The following is a 27447-nucleotide window of genomic DNA, read 5'->3' on the forward strand; positions in this document are numbered from 1 at the left end:
AAAGGGGAGGAAGGACCAGAAAACTGGAGAGGGAGAGATGGGAGAATTGAAGGAACAAAGTTATAGCCAAGGTCAAAGGCAAGTGGGTCATTGGCTCTAGAACAGCAGAGAAGGGATCAAAATCTTCCTCAGCCCAAGCAAAAGGAGCAAGTTCTTGAGACTCACAAAGGATGTATTGAGATGAAATGTGAACAGGGGAGGAAACCTAAGCAAGAAAGTCTTGCTTCTCTGAGGCAGAGGAAGTGAGGCTACTGTGTAGACAGAAAGTGGACAAGCAGGAGACCTAGTCAAAGAATTCCTTCCACTATTTCTTCAAGTGGCATCTGCCCATGAAACTTTTTCTAAGATACAGGGAGAGATGTGGTCTAGTAAAATGCATATCACCTTACATTGTGACTTTCATACCTCTCTGTCTCCCCCACTGGACTGTGGGTCTTTTGAGAGCAGACTTCTTTCCAGACTTTCTAAAAATCAGACAAGCTCAAAGGATAATATAACAAGCACATTTGTGGGCGCCTGGGTGGCTCAGTTGGTTAGGTGACTGCCTTCGGCTCAGGTCATGATCCTGGAGTCCCTGGATCGAGTCCTGCATCGGGCTCCCTGCTCGGCAGGGAGTCTGCTTCTCCCTCTGACCCTCCCCCCTCTCATGTGCTCTCTCTCATTCTCTCTCTCTCTCAAATAAATAAATAAAATCTTAAAAAAAAAAACAAGCACATTTGTACCATGGAAAATTGTATCATGAAAAATTGACAATTGCTAGTTTGCTAGTTCTTTTTTTCAGTGTACACTTAAAAAACACTTTTCTATTTACCAATCCTGCAATTTTTTTAATTCCACATTGTGTTTTGAAGTCTACCATGTTGAGATATACAGATTTAGTTCATTTCTTCTAACTGCTCTTATTCAAATTTGTATCCTCCATTTCCAGGGCAGCACATACAACATAGGTACCCACATAGTAAATGTTAATTGGATGAACAATATAGTAATTAAAATGAATACACGGTACAGTGTTTGATAGCTATGAAATACTTTGATAAATAATCTCTTTTCACTTTTGTGTATTGCCTTTCCCAGGCTGATGTGGTTTAAGGATAGTGATTATGCCCTATGCCTATGCATTCTCTTCCTAATGCCCACTTCAGTGTTGGCACTTAGTAACTCAGTAAATATTGCTTGAATGAATGAATGACTCTCTACTATAAGCATTGTATTACTACAGTCCAGATTCTGAGTACCTGAATGTTTTTCCAAGCCCATGTGGTTGGAATCAGGACTAATAACCAGGTTTTCTGACACTAAAACCAGTGCTCTTTTTATTACACCATTGAAAGAGCTATTGTAAGGACTATATTAGGGAATCAATAGGAGAGGAATAATTATAATGAATTACTGCCCTGATGCAACCAATAAATAGACTTCATGTACCTGTGTAATTGGAGAAAATTAATAACCATATCCAGATCGAGGGCTTGAAATTTATCATAATCATTAACTTGGAATATTTAGTCACACAGCCCTTACACGAGGTTCATATGGTAAAGGAGATATGTGAATTATGAGGGCGTATGGTATTGCAGGAATGAAGGAATGACCAGGAAGCAGTTTTACTCAAATAGAACTGCTCTTGCTAAGGTCACTGGTAACCTTCTAATTGCCTTTGACGACATACACCACTCCTCCCCTGACTTCAGTGACACCTTCTTTCCTGCCTCTCCTCCACCCCACTTTCTTGTCAGCCTCCAAGAAACTCATCCCTAAAACAGTGGCAGTGGTGTGAAGATCTGAAGAAAGTCATGAGCATTCTAGGAAAAAGATCTCAAGAACTGCCTCAGACAGCCATCCATGCTCTAATCTCCCCTCCCGTCAGGACAGATTGATATTGCTGAATCTTTTTTACCCTTTGTCAGTTTGGTGGTCTTACCCCGGTTTTCTCACCAGAGACAGATCTCCACTACCTCTTGCCTTCGTTGAGAAACTCCTGATTCCTGGGAGGCTGGAAAAGTCAGGATCATTGCATAATGCCAGTTCTGGAAAGCTGCAAATCCTAACTCCCTTGATGGGCCCCGTCAGAGCAACTGGTGTTGTTAAGTAGCCTAAACAAAGAAAAGGTCTCTTAAGAAACTTATTGTGAAACATAAACATTGTTTGCTTACTTTCCAAACTCCTATCTTAGTCATTTTTGTGTAACCACTATAGTTTCTTACATCAGAGACATTTAATCACACTAATTTAATAAATGCGTGTTGAATGGAACCGCTGCTCATTTCTTGTTGAATTAAGGCAGAGCACAGATTCCCAAGCAGACCCTCATAGCTTTTCTGAGACACCTTCTTGGGATTTTCAGATTGACCCATACTAAGCATGATCGACCTTGGGTATCTAGAAGATCTGGCATTGCCCCAGGACCATCCTTAGATACCCCTTCTTCCCTGCATCATCATTTGGTGGCCAAGATATTGGCATTTCTTGGATATTTCATTGAATTGGGAGGAGAATAGGGTAGAGTGTTTATAATCAAGACAGTCTTGTATCCTTGTAGTAGTCAGAAGTGTCTTGGGGATTCTGTACTCACTCTAGATGGATGTAGAAATTAAACTCCAGCAGTGGCTAAAAAAAACCAAACCAAACCAAAACAAACAAAAAACTCCATCAGCGGTTATGTAGCAAACAAATGGTAAATGAGGACACTTGTATTAACTGCAAGGAAATGAGTTGTCCATGACACATAATTAACCAAAAAGCAGCTATAGGGCATAGATGATTCATTAGAAAGAGCATTGGCTGGTTGTTTGTTTCCTCTGAGTAGTCCCAGTGCCAAGGCTATACAAATTTATAGAACATACCACAATGTCCAGTGGATAAATGACACTTAAAATAGAGAAATGAAGGTGGGGGGAAAAAAAACAAAAACCAAAGAAAAGGGCTACAATAGGGTAATAATGAGTTAATACTGAGTCTTGAAAATATGTCTTAATTTTTAATGTGGGCGATAGTAACTCAATACTGAAGAGACTTGAGGGAGGGATGAGAGGGTCTCATGTCTGAGGATGGAGTTGTTTGATGAAAGGTTGTAGCCTTTAATATCTGATGATGAAAAGAGATCTCTTCTCTTTGGGGTGAGTCCCTGATTCCAATTTTACATTCGTGGAGCAATTAGCAGGACTCCTCTTAGCTTTTCTTGGTCTCCTCCGTTAGAAGAATGCCTCTGATATGTAATATTTGTTTGAAAACCCAAAGAAGCTTGTTTCCTTTTGAGGTTTGCCTTACTCTTTATGTTCTGAAGTTCATTTTGGACCTCAGATTTTGCTCCAAGCAATAAAACTGGTTGGATTGTACGAACATAATGGAGCCGTAATTTTAGCCAACTGTTGGGGGTGGGGAGAGAGTTAAGGTGTGTAGTGGTTTCTGTGGTTTTTCTGTGGAGTAGAATTCCCTGCAAAGCTTTTCCATGTGGTGTTTTAATAGCTGTCTTAAAACTCTCTGATGTATGGAGCAAAACCGAATTAGGCTCATGTGCTAGATTGGTGGGATAGGCCAAGTACTCTGAAAAACAAAAGAAAAACAATCAAACAGCCAAGCTGTGAGGCTAAACCATCCAAAGAAGATCCGCAGGACATATCCAAATCCAAAATTGAAGAAGTGATCACCACTTTTAACCCATTTTTGCAGAACTTTCAAAGGGAAATAATAGTTCCCTTGCACACATTAATATTTTACCTTTGCGCAGTACTTTACAATGTGCAAAATGATTGTGGGTGTATTTGTTTATTAGAACCCTGCAAAAACTTTTGGAAGGTTATATTATTAGATCGATTTTTACAAGTGAGAAACTGAGTCACAAAGTAGGCCCAAGGTCATTTGTCTAAGAAACCACAGAGGCAGAATTTGACAACCTCTTCAGAGCTCTGTATCTTTTGCTCCAGAACTTCAATAATTTTAATTAGTGATCACATTTAATATTTATGAAGACAAGGAAAACAAGCCAGATAGCATGTGCTTGCACAGTAAAGATGTTTCTGGACTGCTGAGTTCTCATCAGTGAATAGAAGACATTAGAGTGTTGTCTATGTCTCAAAGGAATATGCTTTCTTTAATTCAAATGCTCAGTGATTCAGAGGCATGGTTCCTTCCAAAGTGCTGAGTGTACCTGGTAAAATGCCACATACTTAGTTGTCATTCCCATACTAAACGTGTGTAACAATTCTCTTTAGTGTGTGGTTTTGACTACTAAGTTCAAGAGACATTTACTGAATGCTACTATATGCCAGGTCCATGGGCAAAGTAGGAAGTTGTCTAGGTGGTATGATTCTAGGGGAGCCTTTCCCACTGGCCCAGACCACTGCTAACATACCCCCATTAGCAGGGCATCCCTTTGAGTTAGTCCAGGAGTTGCTCAGATTCTGTTTTAAAAATGCAGATAGCACGGAGGGGAAAAAATACTTTAAGACAGTCACAGTCACTAATGCTGCAGGGTATGCTTATTTATCTAGTTAACAAATCAAGTATTAAGGCCCTAAGCTGACTAGGAGGTGATGTGGATAAATTGTATTCTGTCCAGGAGAAGGGGATGCTGAATTCTGGAGAGCCCTATAAAGGGCCCGGGGCAGCCAGAATATAACAACAGGCCAGGGAGCCTGTCTTATCTGGAGAAAGAGGTGCCCAAACACTCTGTACCAAAAATAAACTTTACTCATTTTGCTTTTGTTTTTAAGAACTAGCCCTGCCTGATATCTGTGTTTTAGGCCTGCATCCATAAAATTAATCAGATTAATATTTGCAAGTGAAATACCAAGCATGTGATCCGTGTTCTTATTTTTTAAGCCAGTGAGCCGGTCCCTGTCTCTAATAAGAGTGCAGTGCAGCTGTCTGTCCCCAGCCCTTTGCGTGGCCGCCTCGGAGCTCACTGTCTCCTTAGTCAGCTCCACACTTTTTCCCTGACTCCAACCCATGTCTCTTTCACCGTTGGAGGTGGGTCGGTGTCTCTGCCCGGACTCTACTGAGCACAAAATCACTTACAGCTCTCTTCTGCCACACTCACATTTTTTTCCCCATAGCTCTGAAAATTATATACCTTTAGAATTGTAAACATAGTATGTTCATGACTTTTGCCCTTTCTTCCAAGCACCTAAATATTTTAGAAATATATCAGTTAATAAGTTTATCATTATCAAAGAGCAAGTTATTCTGCAAATTGACTATCATTCAAATAAAGACTTTCTTTTTCATGATACAATGGTTGATATTCTGTTTGATTTTTTTCCTTGACTCACTCATAAGTTCTCCACATTTGGAACAGCATGTATGGAATAACCATTTTTGTTTTAATAAGTACCAAGAGCAGAAGCCCCCCCCAAAAAAATAATATCCACGATGGCTGTGATCATTCCTAGGTGCTGCTCAGAAGGGCTTTCTATAGGTTTTCTCATTCTATCTTCAAAACAACCCCGTGAGGCAGGTACTGTCGTTATCCTCATGTATCCATGAGGCACAGAGAAGTTAAGTAACTTGCCCAAGGACACACAGATGATGCATTGAAATTTGAATCCAGGAAGTCTGCCTCCTTAGCCCAGGCTCTTAATCACTATGCCACAATGACCTCCTCCAGGGGGTCATGGAAGTGTGAGGGGGTCTCACTATCTGTGGGTGCTCGGGGACCCCTTCCCAGGCAGTGGTCCCAGTGACTCGGATGCCTGAGTGGGACAGTAACCCCAAGATGTTCAGGAGGAAAGGAGAGCCTTGGAGTCGGTTGGCCCTGCTCCTCCCATGGCGGCCTCTCTGTCCTTACCTTGTCCCTTGCATTTCATAGAGTCCATTTTGAAGGATAGTGAGGCTGGGTCCCACCTGAATCAGCATCCATCAGCAGACAGTATCACTCCACACAGCATACACTGCAGAATGTGTATTGGGATGGGGAATGTGATAGGTGGAGAGAATCTGCTCTGCCCTCGATATTTTCCCAGAGACAGCCTTCACCGTTTCAATCAAAATCATTTCTAAGTCAGTCTTAGACTCACAGGCCTTCCTGGGAAGGGAGCCGTGATGTGCTGCTAAACGTTTTAACAACCTGTTCTCCAGGGCAAAGCTCTGATTCGTGGCACTTGGCATTGCTATAGTTTCCACACTTCCACCATGGTGAATTTCACGGTGTCAACGCAACCCCGCTGGCCAGAGTCAGGAAGCTTGGGGGCAATCAGATCCAGCACACTCCTGATGGAGGGGAAGATTAGGATGGGTGGGGCGGTGACATTGCGGCGGGAGGCCGTGTCAGGTCCAAATTCTGCACATCTGGCAGAGTCTGGATGTAGAGCCCTGATACCATGTGCAGCTTCTGTCTTTCCTCTCTCCCTACCCCACACCGCCATAAAGTTCGACTCATAAGAATTTCAGAGGCACCTTGAAGGAGAAAGGAATCACAGAACTTGCAGCCTGTCGGCGGTTAGGTGGAGGGGAAGAAGGAGCAGGCCATTGAGGTCCCTCTCGCTGGGTGACAGGAGACAGTAGGAAAGAAAGAGAAGGAGGGATGGCTTTATAGCAATGAGCATTTGTATGTGAGTCTTGGGCTTTTCCCTTCTTACCTGTCAGAGCTGCCTCCTTTCACTACCATCTGGCTGCTTGTCGGGCCACTCCCAGGAAACCTGTCTTCGTAGAGGAAGGGCCACAGGGCCTAACTCCTCAAACCCTTGTCACTGACGCCTGGCAGAAATAGGTTGGATCAGAGGCAGCCCGTTTTCCTCCCAAAAGACTTCAGAGCTGTGGACTCTGTATACGCGCTGCACGGTTTCTTGATACGTTACCTTCTAGGGCTTTATGATTCTCGGGGTCAAAATCCTCAGTGTCCAAGCACATTCTCTATTGCTTTAAAATACTGCACAACAGTTATTTATAGAGAGAGCCCTGCTTTATTTCCCATTTCTCTGCTGGGCACCATGAGGTACAAAAGCGATAAAACGGAATTTCTGACCTAAAGAGCATATAATCTAGTTGAGAAAATGTGACAGCCACATGAACTAATTCCTAAATAAGGAGCAGTTCTAATAGTATGATGACAATGTGTCAAGCTATAGTATTTATAACAAATTGTGAGGTATCTATAATTAGAGAAGAATCTATAGTAAGAATTTGTTTAGTAAAGGCAGTCAAAGGAGTTAGATGACTGCACATCCCGGGCGGTTGTATCGTTCCTGTTTATTAGATAACAATGTGCACCCATTTGTAATTGCTATTCCCAACTTATTTTATAGTTATAACCCCTTTTTAACAAATACGATTATAGCAGCCAGTTCTATGTCATAAAAATATTCTGCCGGCCAACCCCCCACACTAACACTCTTTGGCTGATGGAGATCCAAGACCCCTTTTGAAGGGAAGACCTGGTATGAGAGAGACAGTTGCTAATCCCTCTCCATTTGGCAGTACACCTACTCGACAAGAAGGTCATCCTTGCAGCAGAGGAGCGACATAAAGCATACGTTTGCATATCGGGACAGTTGTTAAATAACTCTGCACACAGTTTGCCTTTTTTACTGTTGCGCTGATTTGACTTGGGGCTTGTATACATCTTCTCCAAATAAAAGTTGGGACCACTGTTGGTTCATCAAAGCTCCTCGGGATCCGATCAGCCTGGGGAGCGGACTGTGGGAATCTCCTTTCAGGTCTTTGAGGGCAGCAGGCCCCCTGCCACACGCCAGCAAAGGCAGGGGAAGACAGTATGTGTGTCCTGCCATTCCCCTCCCAGCTGATGCCTTGTGCTAATAGAAGGAAGCAATCACCTTCCCATTGTCCAAAAGCTACTTCTCACTTGTCTTAAAGGGTTGTTATAATCATCTTAGAATACAGAAGTGCCTCAGTAAAATCTGGAGAGTTCGCAATATATGAAAGAAAAGAGTCATAAATCTACCCTGTGTCTCTGGGACAGTAGGTGTGTGTGAGACAGCCGGGGTCTTTGCATTTACATGAATACTTTCTTGTTTTGGAAGACTAGTATGTCTGTGTTTGGGTTAAGACGCCCTCCCGCCAAGCTTCAATTAGGTGAGGCTGGTAAAGTAAATAAAAGGTAAGGGATTGTGTCCATACATGACTTCATTCCATCCTTTGAATGACTTTATCAATAACTGCTAGAAAGCGAGACTCAGCAATAACTGTGTCCAGCATATACCTCCAGCTGGCAGAGAGCCGACCTTATTTCCTAAGGCTTTTGTGGTGCGCCCAGACTAAAACCCTGTATCCTTCACCATCAGATGCATCCAGTGTAGTTTTTCTAAAATGATTAATGTTTTCTTTGTCTAGGCTTATGCTAAGAGTTAATCCAAACTTCTTGAGCTATGTGACACTCACCCACAGGTAGCTGGCGCCTCAGGACTCACAAGTGTGATGACTCAAATGTACACGTTGTATGTTCATTTCCCACCCACGGTCCACATTTGTATTCTCTATACTCAGTTTCTCTGGCTGCCCTGTGAACCCAAATTTAAGGACTGTGTTTAAGTGCATGTCGGGGTGGGATACATGGCGGAGGGGTGTTCTTAATAGCTTTTTACCAAATCTGATTTGTGTCCGTTTTTCCAAAACAATTTCCTATTTCTAAAACTGCTGCCAATTAGTGGAAATTTGGAATCTACAGTTATCCTGAAGTAGTAAGAGAAAAATTCAGAAATTATATTTGCAGAGCATTGTTCATTTAACGATTCTTCCTAATTAGACCCCAGGGCAATGGCTTACTCTCCATTAGTTGAATATTATGCATTTCCTGACATCTCACTGCCCCCTAGTGCAGCACGCTAGTGAGTGCATCATTCTCTGCAGACATTCTTGATTTGCATTATTACTGTCTGATCAGTCCATTTCATGCTTACCTGGCTTCTGGGAATGTGATTTGACACTAATCCATGACTCAAACCAAGTCCTTCATGGGTCCCGTTTTGCCAAGTAGATCCTATTCCAGGAGCAGGAGTTTTGGGGCAAGTGAGTACAGATGGGAAACAGAGTCTCAGCTGGACTCTACTCTCCAGACCCCTTCCAGTGGAGAAATTGGGCCCAGAATTTTCAGTATAGTACCATGAACTGGAGGAACAAATCTTGTGTTAAGGTGCATCCAGACCAAAATAACAAGAACACTCTGCTTGGAGAGAGACAAACTTAGGAAATTTCCTTAACGTCTTCGAGCCTTCATAAAACTGTCATTGATTAAAAAAAAAAAAAAAAGTAACCTTAAGATGTCTTAAGGCTTTACTACATGATCTATGTTTGAAGGTTTTATACACTTTAATATGTGAACAGATCTTCATCTATTATGTTTACTGTGAATAAGATAGCCATGAACTGCAATTTAAGGATTATGGAAAGGCATTCTGACCCCAAAGACTTGCTCTCAAAACTGTTCTAAAACGATCACAAAATTGTAAGCCACGAATGTGGTCTCCATAAGGTTCTGCCGAGATGACCTTGAACAAGTTGTTGGACTTTGCTGGGCCTCTGTTTTTCCATCTATAAAGTATGAGTGCATCTATTTAAAGGGATTACTCAGGGATTCAGTGAGATAACATATGCCCGGCACATGGCAGATTTCAATAATTGTCAGTTCCTTCTTCCTCCTCCCTTATTTTCTTCTGGTCTGAAATAGTCAACACCTGCCTTTGACACCAGATACTAATGGGTAGGTGGTGGGCTAGAATGTCCTCTTTCTGATGTGTCCCCCCAAAGAGTGGACAGACAGCCCTTCCTTGTCACCATTAGCTTTCAAATCCAGGCAAGGACATTTGCAGCAGGGAGGGGGGGAGGTAGAGGTGATCAAAAAAATCTTCCGTGTGGGAAAGTGTAACTGATGGGAAGTCTGGGGTTGTGCCTGGTTAGGAACCATGTGTATTATTGTGCGACATTAACCATGTCGCATTATTATGAGAATTTAAGAGATTTTCCTCTTCCGATGATTATAGTTGCAGTTTTGACTGTGGGAGCAGACCAAAGAAAAGAAAGGCATCCAATATGGGAAAGGTCATTTTGCGATAGTGGCATTTTTTTTCCAAAAGAATACATTATAAATGTCATACTTACTTTTCAGAGTCAGAATATTAAAAAACAAAAAAACAAAAAAACAGATGCTCAGTCTTCTTATGGTGAATTAGCAAACAAACAAAAAAGGTCTTAAACTCAATGTAACAGGGAAACACATCCAGCCACACCGACATGCACACACACACACACTTTGTAGGTAAAATACACATTTTTATACTTTCATGGGTGGTTTTCGTTTTGAATTGAAAATTGAGCAGGTTTTGTTAGGTAGTTAGTAAGTTTCCATGGAGAGAAGTAAAGAGACATTTAAGGATACTGATTATTGGATGGTAAGGAGGAATTTGCATTAAGGTCTTTTCTCCAACCTATACCCTAGTTCTGTCATCACCCTGACCATGGACTGGACAGAAAACAGAGAGAACCACAGAAAATTATGCATTTCATTACATTTGTGTAAAATCTCTTCACATCATCTTAGACATTGTTTTGGAATCCACTGACAGGCAGCTTTACTCTATTTGAATCAGATCTTCAGAGGGACATTAGATTTTGCCCTGTCCAATCCCTTTATGCTATAAATGGGGTTGGTAAGGGCTGGAGAGGTCACATGGCTAGAGTGCCCTCCTTTATTATTTATTTCTCTTTCCGAATGTCTTTATCATGTTTGCTTATTCCATTTCCCCATATGATTGTTAGTGTGCGAAAGTCATAGACCCTGGTATGCATGAGACTCTCAGCACCACACAGCGGGTAATTCAATAAACTCCATTCTTAATCTCTGGGGAAATGCTTCTTCCCAAGAGAAATTATCATTATAATAGAGAAAGGGATTACTGAATAAGAATATTGTCTTTGGTAACATTTCTTTTAAATTATATGATGCAACATTTCGTGTCCAAGTGTAATTTTGTAGCCTATGTCCTGGGAAGGGAAAGGACTCATTTGTGAATTAGCAATGAGATTCTTGTGTTACACGAGGAGGAAAAGATATGTCCTAGTTCTGTGCTTTACAAAAACTTCAGGGATTACATTTTTACCCCATATAAGGCCCCTTTGGCAACTCATTCAATATTACCCAACATTCAGCAAGTATTGATCAAGCTCCTCCCATGCCTCGGCACGATTTAGAGTCTTAGACTGTATCAGGGAACAAAAATAAAGATTTCTGCTTTCAAGATTATGTCTTAATATATATTTGTAACATATGAATGAACTATTTCTTCCCAGTACCAAATTATTCTTGGACAGCATTCTAGTGAAAGCATGTCATTTTTTAAACACTGTCTTCCTTAAAATGAAAGGTCTAGTTTCCGAAGAAAATGGTTTTTTGGTCTAGTTGCATGAAATTTGGCACAACACTGCCGCCTTGCGGCTACTTGAATCAGGAACTTACATACATTATGTGGTCAGCTCTTGTCTTTTAAGGTAAAGTTTAAAGGGAAAATTATCTTGTTTTAGTGGAAGCCTTTGACACAAAATTACCTACCCAGGAATATTTAGAATTTAATTCCTTCTGCTTTTTTTTTTTTTTAATAGAATGATTGGAAGGGCTCCGTCGCTTTTGTAGTTGGAAACCGGACTGAAGATGATCTTCTCATCAGAGCCCTCACCCTTGCTGTCCAGGTCCCTCAGCGGAAATTCTTCAGTATCGTGTCCTGGCAAGACATTCTCCAGCAGGTACCTGTCCTTTCCCATCTCGAGGCCCCGTGAAGACTTTTGTGCTTAAAATAATAGAATAAAATAATAAAATAAATACAACTATCGTATTCTTGGGCTGTTTGGTAAATTGGGGTGGATTATTTTAAACAAAACTTAGCTAGAATAAATTTGCATTGTTTAATCTGGAAGAATTATTTTGGTCCATTATTTAGGTCCATTTTAGGCCCTTTCAGCACTCATTCATTTGACAAAATTCCTGTGGCCATACCAGGCTCCATGCTAGGCTCTCTGAGGAATTATTTATTCAATAAAAGATTTAATAATAATAAAGACTAAACTATTTACTGTTCCAGGGAAATCCATAGCAAGAAAAATTAAGTCTACAGAGAAACCTAGCTTGTCAGAGGGCAGAGAGGAATGACCACATAGAAAAGTCCTGTCAGGTGGCCCATACTCACACGATTACTAACAGCTTACCAAAGTGACTATAAATATTTTGCCTCATTGATGAGTATCTCTTCCTTGCTAGGTTTCCCAACCTTTCAAGCCACCTAGGTATTTGAAAGTTACATATATCTAAGTGTTCCTTAAGTATGCCTTTCTTCTTCATTATAGATGAATTTAATTTTCTTACAGATCAATGAATCAAATGCATTTCTTGAAACTCCATCTAAAAAGGCAAAGAAACCTGTAGGCAGTAGTGCTCCCTTATATTATGAGGTAGGTGAACATCTTTATTGAAGAGATTTTTGTTATTTTTAGAAAATGAGAATTGAAGTAATACTCTTATATTCATGTTAAAAATTTTTTTTAATTCATTCTTTGAAAGCAAATTCTTGCTTTGCTCCTCATTGGAGCTGCCTGATGGCAGGCACTTAAAAAATCTGCCTCTCTTCTAACAAAATCCCTCTCTAGGAATAAAATTGTCCTAGATTGTCTACACCATCACTGTATCCAATTAAAGACTATAAATCAGAAATTTTTCTATACAAAAGAGTTGGGTCATACTTTTTCATGGTAATTATTGAGTGAGTGGTGGTATTAAAGGGAGCTGTATGATTAGTGTATTACGAAGTGTTAGTTTCACCAAAGGAACAATGTAAAAATGCCGTAGAAAGTGTTTCCTGTACAAGACAGAGACACAGCTGTTAAAATTTTCCATCAGTCAGCAAGATTTGGGCACATTTTCTATCCTACTTTAACCAACATGAAAATAAGGACAATTTTTAGGTTAATCGTCCATTCTGTTTCTAGCAGATGCTTAACACAAGAGTCTGGCCTGGCTGACCACTGGGCTTATGCAAAGACTTAGAACTCATGCTCGGTACAGGGGGATTGCCTCTCACACTGCCTTGTTAATATCTAACTTACAGCTCACAAGAAGCTATAAAAATCCACTGATTAATTAGAATATCACTTAAAATTTGTCAGGCACTGTTTTACGGCTCTTCAGACTGAAAGCATAAAGATTTTTGGATCTTTCTAAGACAAACTTGTTTGCACTTTATTTCAGTGATCTAATAAAGTTTTTATGTGTCTCAGGTCTTGGATGATTTCTTAATGGGCTCTTTAGTATTGCCTAAGTACTATCTGAACAAGTTTCATTGGATTTATTTACGCTTGACAATAATGTGGATTTTATAGCATTAACTCTTGCTACACTACTCTCACTATCACGAAAAACTGATTCTATGCTTTTGGAGTCAAATAACATACCTTCTGGCTTTTGTTGTGATGTGCTAAATGTGCGTGCTCCAGTTGAAACATTATGTGATACCTGGATTTAAAATACTGGAAGTTTTCTTCTAAAGTAGCCATAGAAATCCCTGTCCAATTCTCGGGCCTGGGACCAATTAGCCCCCCAAAGAACTCTTTCTTCTTCAAAGATGCTCAGTAAAAATCAGAGATGATAACAGGCCAGTTTTGATGTCTAATCTGGACAGACATTTTGACTTGGATGTGGGATAGCGCAATGTTACAAATCCAGAGTTCAGTTAGAAAGCCATTCCTTTCCAATATGTGCTGTGACTTTGGGTTGTGAATCCTTCACTCAGGGGAGGTCCATTTCACATCTGGCTCTACCACATTCTTCCAGGGGAGCATTTGGGCAATAAGCCTCCCACACCCACTCACACACCCTTTCCTGAATGGTTCCAGAAAAAAAGGGAAGGCAGGATGAGCACCACAGAGATTGGACCTTGGGTATACCAGACATGCATCAACATCAATTTGCTTCGGTAAAAACAGATATAGAACATAAAACAAATTCAGGCTCCTGATCAGCATCAGCCAACGACAGAAGGCACATTTGGAGAAGAGGGTACATTTCCAATCTCAGTCCCTTCACATTTAGGACCTGTTCGGGAACTCTGTCACTTGGTACCTCATCATCCCAAGTGAATTGAAAAGCTGCAGGCAGTGCCTACTGAGAAGCCCAAGGTGGTTGTGATTGTGAGTGGTGACCACAAGGCCCAGACCCAAACGCTTTCGGGACTCGTGAACTTTTAAGACTCATGAGTCTATTTCTGCTTGAATTCTTGCACAGTCTAGGACACTTGCCACAGTTAAACTCCTCAGGAGCCTGTGTGCGAAGTCTTGTATTTTCTTTCTCAAAGGAAACTCTGCACTGGGGAAGAAAAAGTAATCTAAGAAAGTTGTTTATGTTGCATGCGAAATTCATAGAGTTCTGTATCCTCCATTTTGGAGGGAGAACTCAAGAACCAAGAACTGTGAAGGCCATACCCTTACATTTACTTCTATTTGTAGGCTACTCTCATTGGCCTTAAATCAGAGCCTAGTTGTTCTCACTTTAAACAGTTCTAACCAGTTTGGCTTTCTGGTTTCCTTGCCTGCAGTCAATTAGGAGCAGCAAATTAAAGGGAAATGTCACCATAGTGCAGTTCATCCATGAGTAGTATTACATATTTCCAATAATGACTTGAAATGTCTGGGCTAGCAAAGACCACATTCCTAAGTGATTTGCTCAGGCTTTCACTTGGATGGCTTGGTGTTGTATACACACAGCCTCATTTTGAAATTGTGTAATTTCCCCTGAAACATTAGAGTTCATCTAGCCATAGGATTGTATATACGAAAAAGAGTCTTTATTTATAAACCACAGTTCTTTGAAAATGTGCTTGGATTTGTGCTAATGTAATTCCACAGAGACACAGCTATAGCCCATTTATTCATTCACCTTCTCTTTTTGGAAACCCATGTCCTGCTCCAGCAGAAACTACTCTAAGGACTCATATGGGAATGGGAAGAGAATATTCTCCTTTGTGCATGGTCTCAGGGATGTTAGCTATTACTTTATTATATTATTAGTAGTAGTTGTAGTATATAATAATGAGGATGAAAATGATGATGATCCCATGCACTGGCCTTACATATGAACATAATTTCCAGCTTGTAATCCTATTTGAGGATGTGGACTTATATGAAAATGTATACACAGATATTGTCTGCATTATATAGTCACCAGTTTTTACCAAATAGTGGTATTTTACCAAATACCAAACAATTAACAAGTACATTCTTGTTCAGCTTATAGACAGTGGGGGAGATATGAATATTATAAAGACTCTAACCTCAAGAAGCTTAAGGATTAGTTGGGGGGAGGGAGGAAAAGGTATATACTGACAAGGAGTAAATGGTCAAAAAAATGTTTGGTAAAGGAATGAAGGGGCTCCTGGGTGGCTCAGTCGGTTAAGTGTCTGCCTTCAGCTCAGGTCATGATCCCAGGGTCCTGGAATAGAGCCCCACATCAGGCTCCCTGCTCAGTGGGGAGTTTGCTCCTCCCCCCCGCCCCTCCCTCTGCTTGTTCTCTCTCTCTCTCTCAAATAAATAAAGTCTTAAAAAAATAAAAGAAGTGAACAACATAACACACTGAAGTCCATGAGGGACAGATGAAGTGTTATGGGCATTCGAAGGAAGATGAGATTACCATTAGAGTGTGGTTGTGGGTAGGATCTAAAGAAGCCTTGTGGAGAAGGTGGCATTGGGAGGGAAAGGAAGGGTAGCTAATTTTGACCTTTTATATATTATACCAAGGACGCCTGGTTGGCTTAGTCGGTTGAATGTCTGACTCTTGATTTTGGCTCAGGTCAGGATGTCAGGGTTGTGGCATCTGGCCCCATGTCGGGCTCCATGCTGCTGAGTATGGAGACTGCTTAGGATTCTTTCCCTCCCTTTCTTTCTGCCCCTCCCCAACTCTCTCTCTTTCTCTAGTAAGTAAATGAATAAATAATTCCAATTAACCCATATCACAATTCTAAAAGGAGATATAAATATCGCCATTTTACATATAGGGAGATGGAGGCATAGAGAAGGTAGGAAGTTTATTAATTAGAATACTGAAGAACTTGGGTTTAGCCATAGTTAAATCCATAGACTCAAGTGTTCTTCTTTACCACAAACCCAGTACTTTTCCACTGGGCTCTAAGCTGTCCACCCTTGGATGAGTAGGTCTTGGCAGTCTTGACATTCAAATGTGGGAGCAGGCATTCCAAGAAAAGGGAACAGCTCAAGCAAAGGCATAGGTGTGGGAGAAGAGTGAATATGTACTAAATTTATAATTGCATGGTATAAGATATACTCAATAGGAAAGGTAAATTCTATAGGTACTTTAATTACAACTTTAAAATCCTGAAGACAGATATCTATGAGAAAATATTTCAAGCACTCAATAAAATCCATTCTTTAGGATTGACATTTATTTGCTAAATATGCACAAATATTTGGCTGCATGAGTCTGATGGCCCACAGAGAGAATTTGACTTGTTCGTTTGTAGGTTTATTCAGTCCTGTCCAAAACCAAAAAGGAAAATATTAAGGATCACTCAAAGCTGACTGAAATGTTCCCCATGAGAGAGGTCTACATGTTCCATACATGCAAAGGTTCTCCCACCTGTGATTAAATCTGATATGCAATATGTATGCCTTATTAGGAGATGTACAAATTTTGGACTTTGTGACTTTGATAAATTAGAAAGAAAAAACTACCCATTGGACAGGGGTTTGTTAATTCAACTTCTCTGAAGTCAGGGTCAACTGTCCTAAAAGTTTTAGACTCCACTCTATGTTTGGCTTTGCTTCATGATGGTGATCATTGTAACTTCCAATCCAGAAATAAGCAACCATCCAGACATGGGCCGTGGGTTTGCCTATCTGTGATTTAGTCAGAAAAGACAAATTAGGTCACCACAAAAAAACTTTTAAAAACACAAAAGCTTGCTGAAACAAAAAACATCTATAAAGAATAAACGTTTGTATGCCCTAGTTGGTGACTCACTTATTTTAAAAATTAATCAATTCTATACAACAAACAACCTGGACAATCTGAAAGATGATGTGATACAGTGTAGTTCTATGAATACCAATAATTATTAATTTTCCTCTTAACTCCTACCAGTAAAAAAATAAGATGTTATTTTTTAACTGGTATATTTTAATTAAGATAAATTAATTTCTTTTTCATTAGGAGATCATTCTGGGAGATCATTAAATATGGAAAGATTCTTCTGATGTTGGATTTGAAAGTAATGAATCAAATGCAGTTTAAAAAGATACAGATTGCAAATTTTATATATAAAGATCTAATTAGTTTCATCACGTTCTTAAGATACTTTGCTGCTACATTGGATTAATTTATCTCCAGATGTAATCATTTCATTTTGTTGGTTCTTATTCCTATGCATGTAGATATATTCTTCGGCTCCTTCCCCAACATGTATTCATAATAACTCACAAGTAAGACCACAGACTTAATTATAATCTAGTTGCCTCCTTGTCCACATTTCTAATATGAAACTCATTTTTTTTAACAGTGCCTCAAATTAACAGTCTATTCAATGGAATTGTAAGCCTTTATTTGGGGCAGGTTGGGGGGGGGAGGCTTGTCAAAATGAAAAATGGAAAACTCATGCTTCAGAGATAGAAACAAATAATATGTGAAAACATTTAAGAGGTTTGAAGTTATTAAAATGGCAGATCTACTGGGACCAGAAAGCAGTATGTCATGGAAGAAACGAAGGAAAAGGGAGACAGGAAGCATTCTCTGGCCTTTTCAATCCTGTGTTTTAAAACAAAACAAAAAAATTCAGGAAGAATTGGAAAGAAGCCAACCTAATGCTGTTATTTCATAGAGCTTAGGGACACACCAGGAAATTACAGGCCAGTTAGTTTAACTTCACTTGTAGGGAAAGTATTAAAAACTGCTGCAGGAGATCAAGTAAAAGGATGCTTAGAAAAGCACAGCTTGATGAAGGCAAGCCTGGCCAACGTGGTTTTCGGAAAGGGAAGGTCATGTCTTAGGAACTTGTTGAAATTCTTTGAAGCTATTATGGCCGGTGCAGTCTTCAAAGAACACAGCGAGGCCCAGGATCTGTGCATCTTTTCCGTTGCACACCAGTCCTTGAGGGATGCTTGCAGAACATGGCCCACATCAGGGCCCTGGTGTTGCGGGTTTTGAAACCATTATCAAAATAGCAGAAAATAACCTCTGATGGAACATTTTTAAAGCTGGAACCAATTAATACAACCTGATATTTATAAATGTAAAATAAAGCCTTGGAACAGAATTTAGGAATATTGAGCTGTAACAAAGAAGTACTACACTGGGACTATAAAAACGATCTGGGAGTTACTGTGCCAAAATCTGTGCCTTGGAGGCATTTCTCACCCAAAGAAGGGAAAATGAGGAGAAATGACAGTGCTAGAAATGGTTGTAGGGTGAAGAGTTATGAAGAGTTGCAACCGAATGAATTTTGTCGATCTGGGAAAAGGAGCAGCCAGACGTGTTAACAACCCTGAGCCTCTACGGTCCTGGAGGAGGCCAGAGCAGCCTGGCAGAGAAAGCTTAGTCCAGGCGAGTCAGTGACGGGGTGGAAGGTCAGGCTTCCGTTGCTTTAGAAATGGGCTCCTAGGGAGCAAATATGTTTGCTTCTCAGATCAGAAACCTGGAGTTCTGTTTTCAAAGAAAAGCATAACTCAAGCAAAGGCACTGAAGAGCATCCCAATCATCCCCCCCCCCCCGCCCCCAGCTCTTTCCCACCCTGGGGCACAGGCAGCTGGCCAAACCCATGCATTTCAGGAGTAGGCAAGTAGTCGCTGGCGAGGAGTGGAATCAGAAGCTGAGGCCTCCGGGACTCAGTCCCAGGAAACCACACCATCCAAGTGCTGGTGACAGGGGTGCTGGTCAGACCTTCAGTCCAGGGGAGAACTGCCGGACAAGACAAGAATCTAGTCGAGAATCCCAGGACAGGGCTATCAGTGGAGGGGTAACCACCAGAAGGTTCAGCTCGTGAAGAGCAGCCATCACCGTCTTGGCCAGCTTCTCCAACAGTCTACACTCCACATCCACTATGACTGGAAGGAAGTCAGGGAAGGAATCAGGAGGACTCCACCATTCTATTTCTCTGTCTAAGACTGTGAATAATCTGCCTTTGTACAAGGTAATAATACTAGTTAGGATTTACTGATGACTTAGTTTATCGCAGGTCTTGTGTGCATGGTACTTCATACATATTAGCGAACCTAATCCTCTCAACAGCCTGCCGAGAGATACCTACAAACGACGGAAGTGGAGCCTCAGACAGGCTAAGTAACTCAACGACTCAGAAGCCTCTCTTCCTTCCGCTGGTATCACATAAAAATTGAGGGTAGATAGTTGGGGTTCTGCAAGTGGTTGTTGTGGTTTAACATTTCTTGAATACAAGCTACTGCTAGTAATGAGAATTAAGCCTTAAGCCTCACAGTAGTTCTGTGATATGTTTATTGCTTTTCCTACTGCTCTGGCGAAGGCAATGGTGTATCTGCACATGAGGAAGGTGCCAAACAATTTTAGTCCTATTTTTGAGCCACCTTGATGAGGGGCTTCTGCCCAAATGTTTGGATCACCTAGAACTTTTAATTCTAACAGTTTAGGTTTATATGGTTAAGGTGACTAAGTCTTTGGGAGAGGGAAGAGGGAAGGATGGGAAATGAGAGGGAAGTTAATACATATGCATTAGAGATGCGGGTGTGGAAAGAAAGACACCTAAGCGAATTAGTGAGAGTGAATTTCATCTCCAGAGTGCCTTCTACTAGCTTGGTGAGACATACCCTTAATGGTTAGATGCACTGATCCAAACCGGTCTGCCTGGGCTCCTGCTCTAATTCCACTCCTTGCTAGCCATGTAACTTCGGGCGAGTCCCATAACTCTGTTGTACCTGTTTTCTTTTTGTAAAGTCAGTATTGATGGTGGTATCTGCCTCATCAAGCTGTAGTGATGATTAAATGAGATAGTAAATATAAAGCACTTAGCATGGTTCCTGTCATACAGTCAGTGAGTGTCCATTAAAGTTTAGCTATTATAGTTTATTCCTATTTTTTAAATTTCTATTCTCAGTCATAGTGAGTGGTGGGGTTTTGTACTTTAGGATGCATGAAAGAACTAGAAACATCTATGAGCAGGGTATTTTATTTTTAATTTTTTATTATAGTAAAAAACACATAACATCACATTTGCCATTTTCATTATTTCCAAGTGTACAGTTTAGTAGGGCTAAATATATTTGCATTGTTGTACAACCAGTCTCCACAACTTTTCATCTCACAGAACTGAAACTTTATATCCAGTAAACAACTGCCCATTTCCCCTTCCCCTAGCCCCTGATGACCATCACTCTACTTTTTTCTCCCTACGAATTGGACAACTCTAGATACCTCATAGAAGTAGAATCATACAGTATTTGTCTTTCTGTGACTGGCTTATTTCACTTAACGTGATGTCTTCAAAGTCCATCCATACTGTAGAATACGTCAGAATTTCCTTCCTTTTCAAGCTGAATAACACTCCATGGTATGTATGTGTAAAATTTTATTTATCTATTCAACCATTGATGAACCCTTGGGTTGCTTCCATCTCTTGGCTATTGTGAATTACACTGTTATGAACATTGGTATGCAAATTATGAGCAGGTTTTTCACTACGTGGCATACAACTAATGAAAGATAAGTTAACTGCTAGGTGAATAAGGGGAAAAAAGGCAAACTGAGGGTCAAAGGGTATTTGGGTTATTCTATTATACTAGTGTTCATTGCCATGATGGAAACTAATATACATTTATCTTCTTTGTTATGTCACATAAGGAATAAATATGACTGAACACCCTAAGGAATAAACAACAGTAGTACCATTTCTCAAATAATAATTATAATAATAAAATCTTACATTTAGATAAAAAGAAGGATTTTGCAACCACTGTCTCATTATATCTTCACACCTTCATGTAAGCTGAGCTGAAAAGCTGGTAGTATCTCTGTAGCATGAATGGGAAAATGGAAACCTAAGAACCTCAAATGATTTGTTCCCTGTCAGCAGCCAGAGTTAAAATGAATGTCAGTCCTCCTGACTCATAGTCCAGGGTTCTACTCTACACCTAACAGAAAGCAAGCCTCACTCATTAAAAATTTCTTGTTTATTCTTGCATTTCCCACAAGATAATTTTAGACATTTTATAGATACAAAATTTATATTTTGTTAAACATATGTCTTAATGTGCATTAAAAATAAAAACGGAATACTAACGTGCAATGTCCCCAACTTCATGGCTTAGGATCGAGCCAAATTATTTTTTTAACTTGCTTTACAGTAAGTTTAGAGAAAAATATTACCTGCATAGTACAGGTGGTACACAGCTTTGGCTGAATCATCAAGGAATGCTCAATGACCAAGGTTTAGGAAATGCTTCATTTTCAAGCATCCCACAGGACAGGAACCATGCTAAGTGCTTTATATTTACTATCTCAAATATTTGAGTGTCTACTATGTACCAAATCTATGACTGAGCTTATTTTGGTGAATGAAACAGATAGAATTCCCTGCCCTCGCAGAGTTTACATCTGAATAGGGAAGGCAGGCATTATGCAAAGATCAAACAAGCAAACAAATGTATGCATAATTATGAATTGGGATAAATGCTTTAGACTGAGTGGAGATGAGCTGGGTGACAAAAAGGAGCCAACTGAAAAGGGTAGGGGAGAATACTCAGAGAGAGGGAAGAGCAGGTCCAAAGAACATGAGTCAGGAAAGGAAAGATGTGGGTCTGTTAGAGGAACAAGAGGCCACTGATCCTGGGACACAGAAATCAAGGTAGAGAGGGGCAGAGGCCAGACCTACCAAGAGGGTCCTTGTTAGGAAAGAGTTTGCATTTTTACTTCGTAGGAAATAGGAAGCCATAAAACCCTTCAAAGGGGGAGAATGACACAATCTGAGTTCTTCTGTTTAATGTTCTCCTGCTGCTAAGTGAAGACCAAATCGGGATAGGGCAGGAGGGACACATGGGAGTGAGCGGACCAGTTAGGAGGCCCTAGGAGTATCCAGGGGGAGACGGAGAGTGCAGACAGATTCCAGTGTCTATAAGGGGAAGACTCAGCAGAATGGTGCCAATGTGAGATGTGAGGGGTGGGGGAGACGTCGGCATCAGAAGAGACTCCAAAGTGGCGTGAGAAACTGAGCGAAAACATCTTCTGATATAGAGAATATTGGAGTTTAAATTTGGGGGAAGTTTGAAAGTACAGTTTGGGATAGGGTAACTCTGATAGGTATGAGAGACATCTAAGAGGAGATATCAAAGAGGAAATCAGATATTTTAGTCTTTTTCCCTTTTCGTATCTTTGCATGCCTGGCTCAATGCTGGTGCAAAGTAAGCATGGAAGAGGTGCTTGTTGTCTAAAAGACCTCGCTTATTAATGCAGGGCTGGTGAGAGTCCCTGTAGGGTCAGCAGGGAGGAAAGCATGGCCCCCTTCAGCAATAGTGGCTCGGCGGCACTTCTGACATACTAGCAGTTTCGGTCCCTTCCATCTTTCCTAGGTGGGCTCCATGTCCTACATAGCGATTTCCTAACTGCGGCTGATAACCCCGTGGTTCACAAAGACATTTGGTTGGCTGCAGCTGTGTTTGTATGTGTGTGATTTGTGATGCAAATATTTGTTTGCTATAAATACAGGTCCAAAAAAGCTTGCAAAACCACAGACCAGAATCCTCTCAATCCATCCCTCTTCCTCTCGAATTTTCCTCTCTCAGTCTCTCACGTAACCCTATGCTAATGCATATCGCAGATCCTCATCCTAGCCCTCTCCTTACTCAGCAGACGTTGACTGAGTTTCTGTTGTATGCTGGATAATGGGCACAAGATCGAATTGAACCCCAGGAGCTCTTAGTGGATAATTTAGTAAACAATGTATTTGTTTCCTGCTATTTCATTTTAATACCTTGCAGCAAGTTTGATGGAAGAGTTATAGATTTAATCCCCAGTTACAATTGAACCTGCTCTTCATTGAGTCCTGCGGCTGACCTCATTTATCGTTCACAACTTCCAGCAGAAAGCGTAATGGTCCCCAGACAAGGTATATTGGAAAGAGGGAGAGCAGAAGGGCAGGACACACCAAAACAGTCAAAGATGCAACAAACTATACAGAAAGCCTGCTTCCTTAGAGGGAAAGAAAGTAATGCTGGAATTGAAGTATGGTAACAATTTTCATGCTTCTACATGTTTTTAATACGACTTTTATTTCTGAAATTCTAACTCTTTCCTCAATCTCTGGTTGCAAGGAAAGGAAGAAGAAATGCCAAACTCGAGGTGAAAGAATTGACTATGAGAAATCCGTTTATATTTATTGAAAAGCTACTGTGCATATTAAATACTCAATGAATATTAATTTGAATGAATGAATTCCAGATAGATATTTTATACTAAAAATGCACCAATTCTTCTATTTCACAAACATGATTGACCAAAAACAACCCTCAAACCTTGTTAAGGAGCAAGATAATGTAAGCTAGCTAAAATATGACTACTACATTGCTTCAAGAAATATATAAAATGCATGTAATTACAAATTTAGTATGTTGAAACATAAGAAACCAATCTTACAAAAATTCTTACCGAGAAAAAGTGAAATTGTTCAACAAACCCCTGCCTTTAAAATTTCATATTTCAACTTCATACTTACTTGCATTGTAATGTGCATAACCATTTGAAATCTACAGAACTCTGATGGAGAGCAAGGCCAACGGAATGCCCAACATAGAGTCCTGTACTACCCCGGACACTCCCAAACTAATAAGTTTATCATTATCCTAATTAGTCTTTATCAAGAATTTATGTGGAAAAGACAGATTCATTCTAGCCTCACTCATTCATCAAGAAATCTTTCATTAGATTATCCTATTAGTCAGAAGGAATAGCTAATTATTTTAGTTATTTGAAGTCTTATGATATTATCCTTTTATTTACCTCTGGAGCTACAGAGAAGCAGAGCAGAGTCTAATAACACGTGGCATGTGACCACTGAGGGGTCCTACACCCTTTATGAGGAGATAGTCTTATATTGCATTCTCAAAGATTCATTTTAGGACTATCACTGAGGAAAAAAAAAAAAAAAAGGACAGATCCTATCTGGACTTAATGCAAAGAGCTAATATATTACTTTTTGTAACAAATAAAATTTCAAAGACTGACAGCAAATTTCTGATTTGCTTTTCCCCCAGTAAAATGTCTGCTTTGAATTATACAGAAAGAATTCTTCTTCCTGCCAACTTGTTTCAATTCCCTGTGCAAAACCATCTGCAGAACATTGTCAGAGGTTTCCTATAGAAGTTCATTTCAGGATTCCTCAATCATTGGAGGAATACACACACACACACACACACACACAAAGACACACACACACTTCTTTTCCCCCTTTTTTGGAGCAAGCAAAGGAAAATGAATTGCATTCGTAAGCTCTGTGTATGGTGCTTCCCCTTTCTGAAAGCAGAGACAAGTATTAGTCATCAGATGAGGAGGGAAAAGAGTTTTCGGTCTCACCCACCGCCAGCGTCCTATTTTATGTATGCAGGCCCGCCCTGTGTGTAGGTGGAGTAGGCAATTGCCCTGTGATGTGATTTAAGAGGTGCTGGAAGTCCTGCTTGTCCAAAAATAGCCCCCACAGCCGCCTGTGGAGTTCAGGCACAGTGTCCATAAAACCCTGGTTTAAATGAAATGAAACCGCATTTTCAGAATGTTAACCCATTCTATCCATTCACCCTATCGGCATGCTTTTATTTATCGGAGCTAAAAGCTGGACACCTGGGGAATGTCCTTGGTACGGGGAGAGGTGGGAAGGGGTCAGCAAGGTCCAACGCTGCGGGTAATGGCGCAAGTCACGGTCACCAGAAGCAATTCCTGCCTGACCGTGAGTGAGCTTGTTGGAACTAGACCTCTTCCACATTCATGGGTGGGTCGTTTTTGAACCGCTGTGGTGCGGAAGATGACATTTTCCCCTGCAGGCAATGCTCTTCGCTGGGACCCTTAAGGAAAACAAGAGTAATACCCACAGCTCACATTCGGAAAATGAGTCTTTTGAGTACAAAATACTTTCACACCCAACATCGAATCCGATCCCAACCACAGCCTCGTACATCTTACTATCCTCAGGTGGCAAATGGGGAGCGTCTCAAAGATGTTAAGTGGTTTGCCCCACCGCCCGCGGCTAATCGTGGCAGAGCCCCAGGTTGGAACCCAGACATTCTGACTCCAGACTCAAAGTTCACGCTGTCACTTCCCAGAGATACAGTCCCTATGGTCAAGGAGCTAATGGTTACGTTTAACCCACTTAGGGATTCACCTAAGCAAAAGAGCAAGCTCCGGGAGGTTTTTCTAGTGCTATTACTGAGGAAACATTTCCCCTTGTCTTAAAGTTTCTAAAAGAACTGGGCCAAACACAGGCTTCTGCAGGCATACATTTGGCCTCAGAAATCGGAGTTAGGTTTTATCATTCACATTCATTCCCCAGGCAACAAACATCCCCCCCCACCCCGCCCTGAGAGTACTGACCACTTTGTACAAAGTTGCAAAATGCAACAATAAGCCAAATTAGATAGGGAAAATGAAAACATGAATTGGTGAAAATTAACTTAGAATTTTCTCTAGAAGCCCTTGGGATTCAGGGGTGTTTTGAGAATAGATAGAAAGTGGGGTAGAATCTGATCAGGCATTATGATGTGACTGTGAAATCTAGGATTTCTACCTGGCCCCATAACGACCACACGTGGCTCCATTTCTTTACAGTTTTGAACAAACTCGGGCTCATCCGCTTTCCCTCATTTACAACACTCAATTCACTTCATACTCCTTCGCTGGTAAGTGCAAAGTGCACTGAGTTGAAGAGAAATATGTACAGTTTAGACTTAGATGTTTCCATTGATCAGCTAAATAGCCCTGTTTGGATGCCATCTCTTGTATGAAATCTTCTTGGATTCTCCCAGGCAAAATTCATCTTGCTCTGTTATACTGCGGTGGTTTGTTTGTCTGGACTGCCCCTACTCTGTAGTGAATGGCATGAGCATTAGAAGCCCTGTGTTACTCATCACTAAAACCCCAGTGCTCTAGGCTAGCAATCCTAAACCATTGTGATCACATATCCCATCAGTTTAAAAAAAAACTGAGCATTTATTCCATGTACATTGTGTGTGTGTGTGTGTGTGTGTGTACATAGAGAGAGAGAGAGACAAAAATGTATAAGACAAACATATGACAGGGGCGCCTGGGTGGCACAGTCGGTTAAGTATCTGACTCTTCGTTTAGGTGCGGGTCATGACCTCAGGGTGGTGAGATCGAGCCCCAGTTGGGATCCGCTGAGTGTGGAGTTTGCTTGAGATTCTCTCTCCCTCTCCCTCCGCCGCTCCCCCACTCCCACTTGTGCTCATTCTCTTTCTCTCTCTCTCTTTCTCTAAAATAGATAAATAAATCTTTAAATAAATAAATAAATAAATCAGCAACTTAGCACCATTTGCTTTCCCAGTCTTTGAGCGCACTGGCTTGGGGAAGGAGGTCTGGCTGGGGGTTAGCGCGCACTCGCCCACCGCAGGGTGCCCTCTGACAAGGCACAGCCTGCACGATGTGAAGGTCTGCGGGATTTGCGTGCTGATCCTTTCATTCAGCCAGTACTGTATCGATTGTTTACCACATGCCGGTCACAAAGTTAATTCCAGCCTTCCACTTGGAAAACAGACACAAAAATGAGCAATTCTACTACCATATAATAACAAAGAAGGTTTAAAGGTGCAATGAGTGCACAGAACGATGCCTAAATCTTCCTAAAGTCTTGAGGGAAAGGCTTTAGGGAAAAAACCTTGAGATGAATAGGGACTTTACAAAGTAACGAAACAGTGGGAATTCCAGGCAACGGAATCAGCTCATTCAAAATCATGCAGACCTAAGATGGTGTGGCACGACCAAGGAGCTATAAATGACGTGGAAGGAGCAGCCAGGAGTGAGACTGGACAGGTGCATCAAGGCCGGGCCATAAAGGGCTTGGCATGCCCTGCAGAGAAATGTACAGTTTATCTCAGAGGTGTGGGGGCTGCTGAGGGATTCTGAGCTGAGAAGCAATATGAGAGGTAGAGACGTTGGCATCAGTGTGCGGGAAGGAACATTCTGTGGGAGGGTGGTGTATAGCATTTACATCATGTATATGATGTGTTAGCTGTTTTATTATAAAAGCAATACACTTTAATTGTAGAAAATGTGGAGAATGTAGGAAAAGCATAGTCCATATAGCAGTAGGGAAGAAGTACTGGAAGTATCAGTCAGACTGGAAGTCAAAAGTATCTGTAGAATATTCCATCATTCAGAGATGTGTGCTTCTTTTTAAAAATGGGAATGATATTACATATGTTATATATATATATATATATATATATGCCACATATTATGACATTAACCTCTTTCTAAATCCGTATTCA

At 40.8% G+C, this 27447-nt stretch overlaps 1 protein-coding gene across 4 annotated transcripts in view; it reads left to right on the forward strand.

Moving 5' to 3' along the window:
• The window catches only part of SPAG17 (sperm associated antigen 17), a 233117-nt gene that overhangs the window by 19467 nt on the left and 186203 nt on the right, over positions 1-27447 (forward strand). For 3 of the 4 annotated variants that reach the window (XM_064588562.1, XM_064588559.1, XM_064588561.1), the window contains exons 2-3: positions 11551-11691; positions 12310-12393. In XM_064588562.1, coding sequence (XP_064444632.1) covers positions 11551-11691; positions 12310-12393 — 225 coding nt within the window. The remainder of the gene's footprint in view (positions 1-11550; positions 11692-12309; positions 12394-27447) is intronic. The other variant, XM_064588560.1, reaches the window with a different exon arrangement.

Source organism: Mirounga angustirostris, unplaced genomic scaffold (assembly GCF_029215605.1).
Source record: "Mirounga angustirostris isolate CCGP_5_RB_7025 unplaced genomic scaffold, mMirAng1.0.hap1 SCAF_4, whole genome shotgun sequence".
Classification (NCBI taxonomy): Eukaryota; Metazoa; Chordata; class Mammalia; order Carnivora; family Phocidae; genus Mirounga; species Mirounga angustirostris.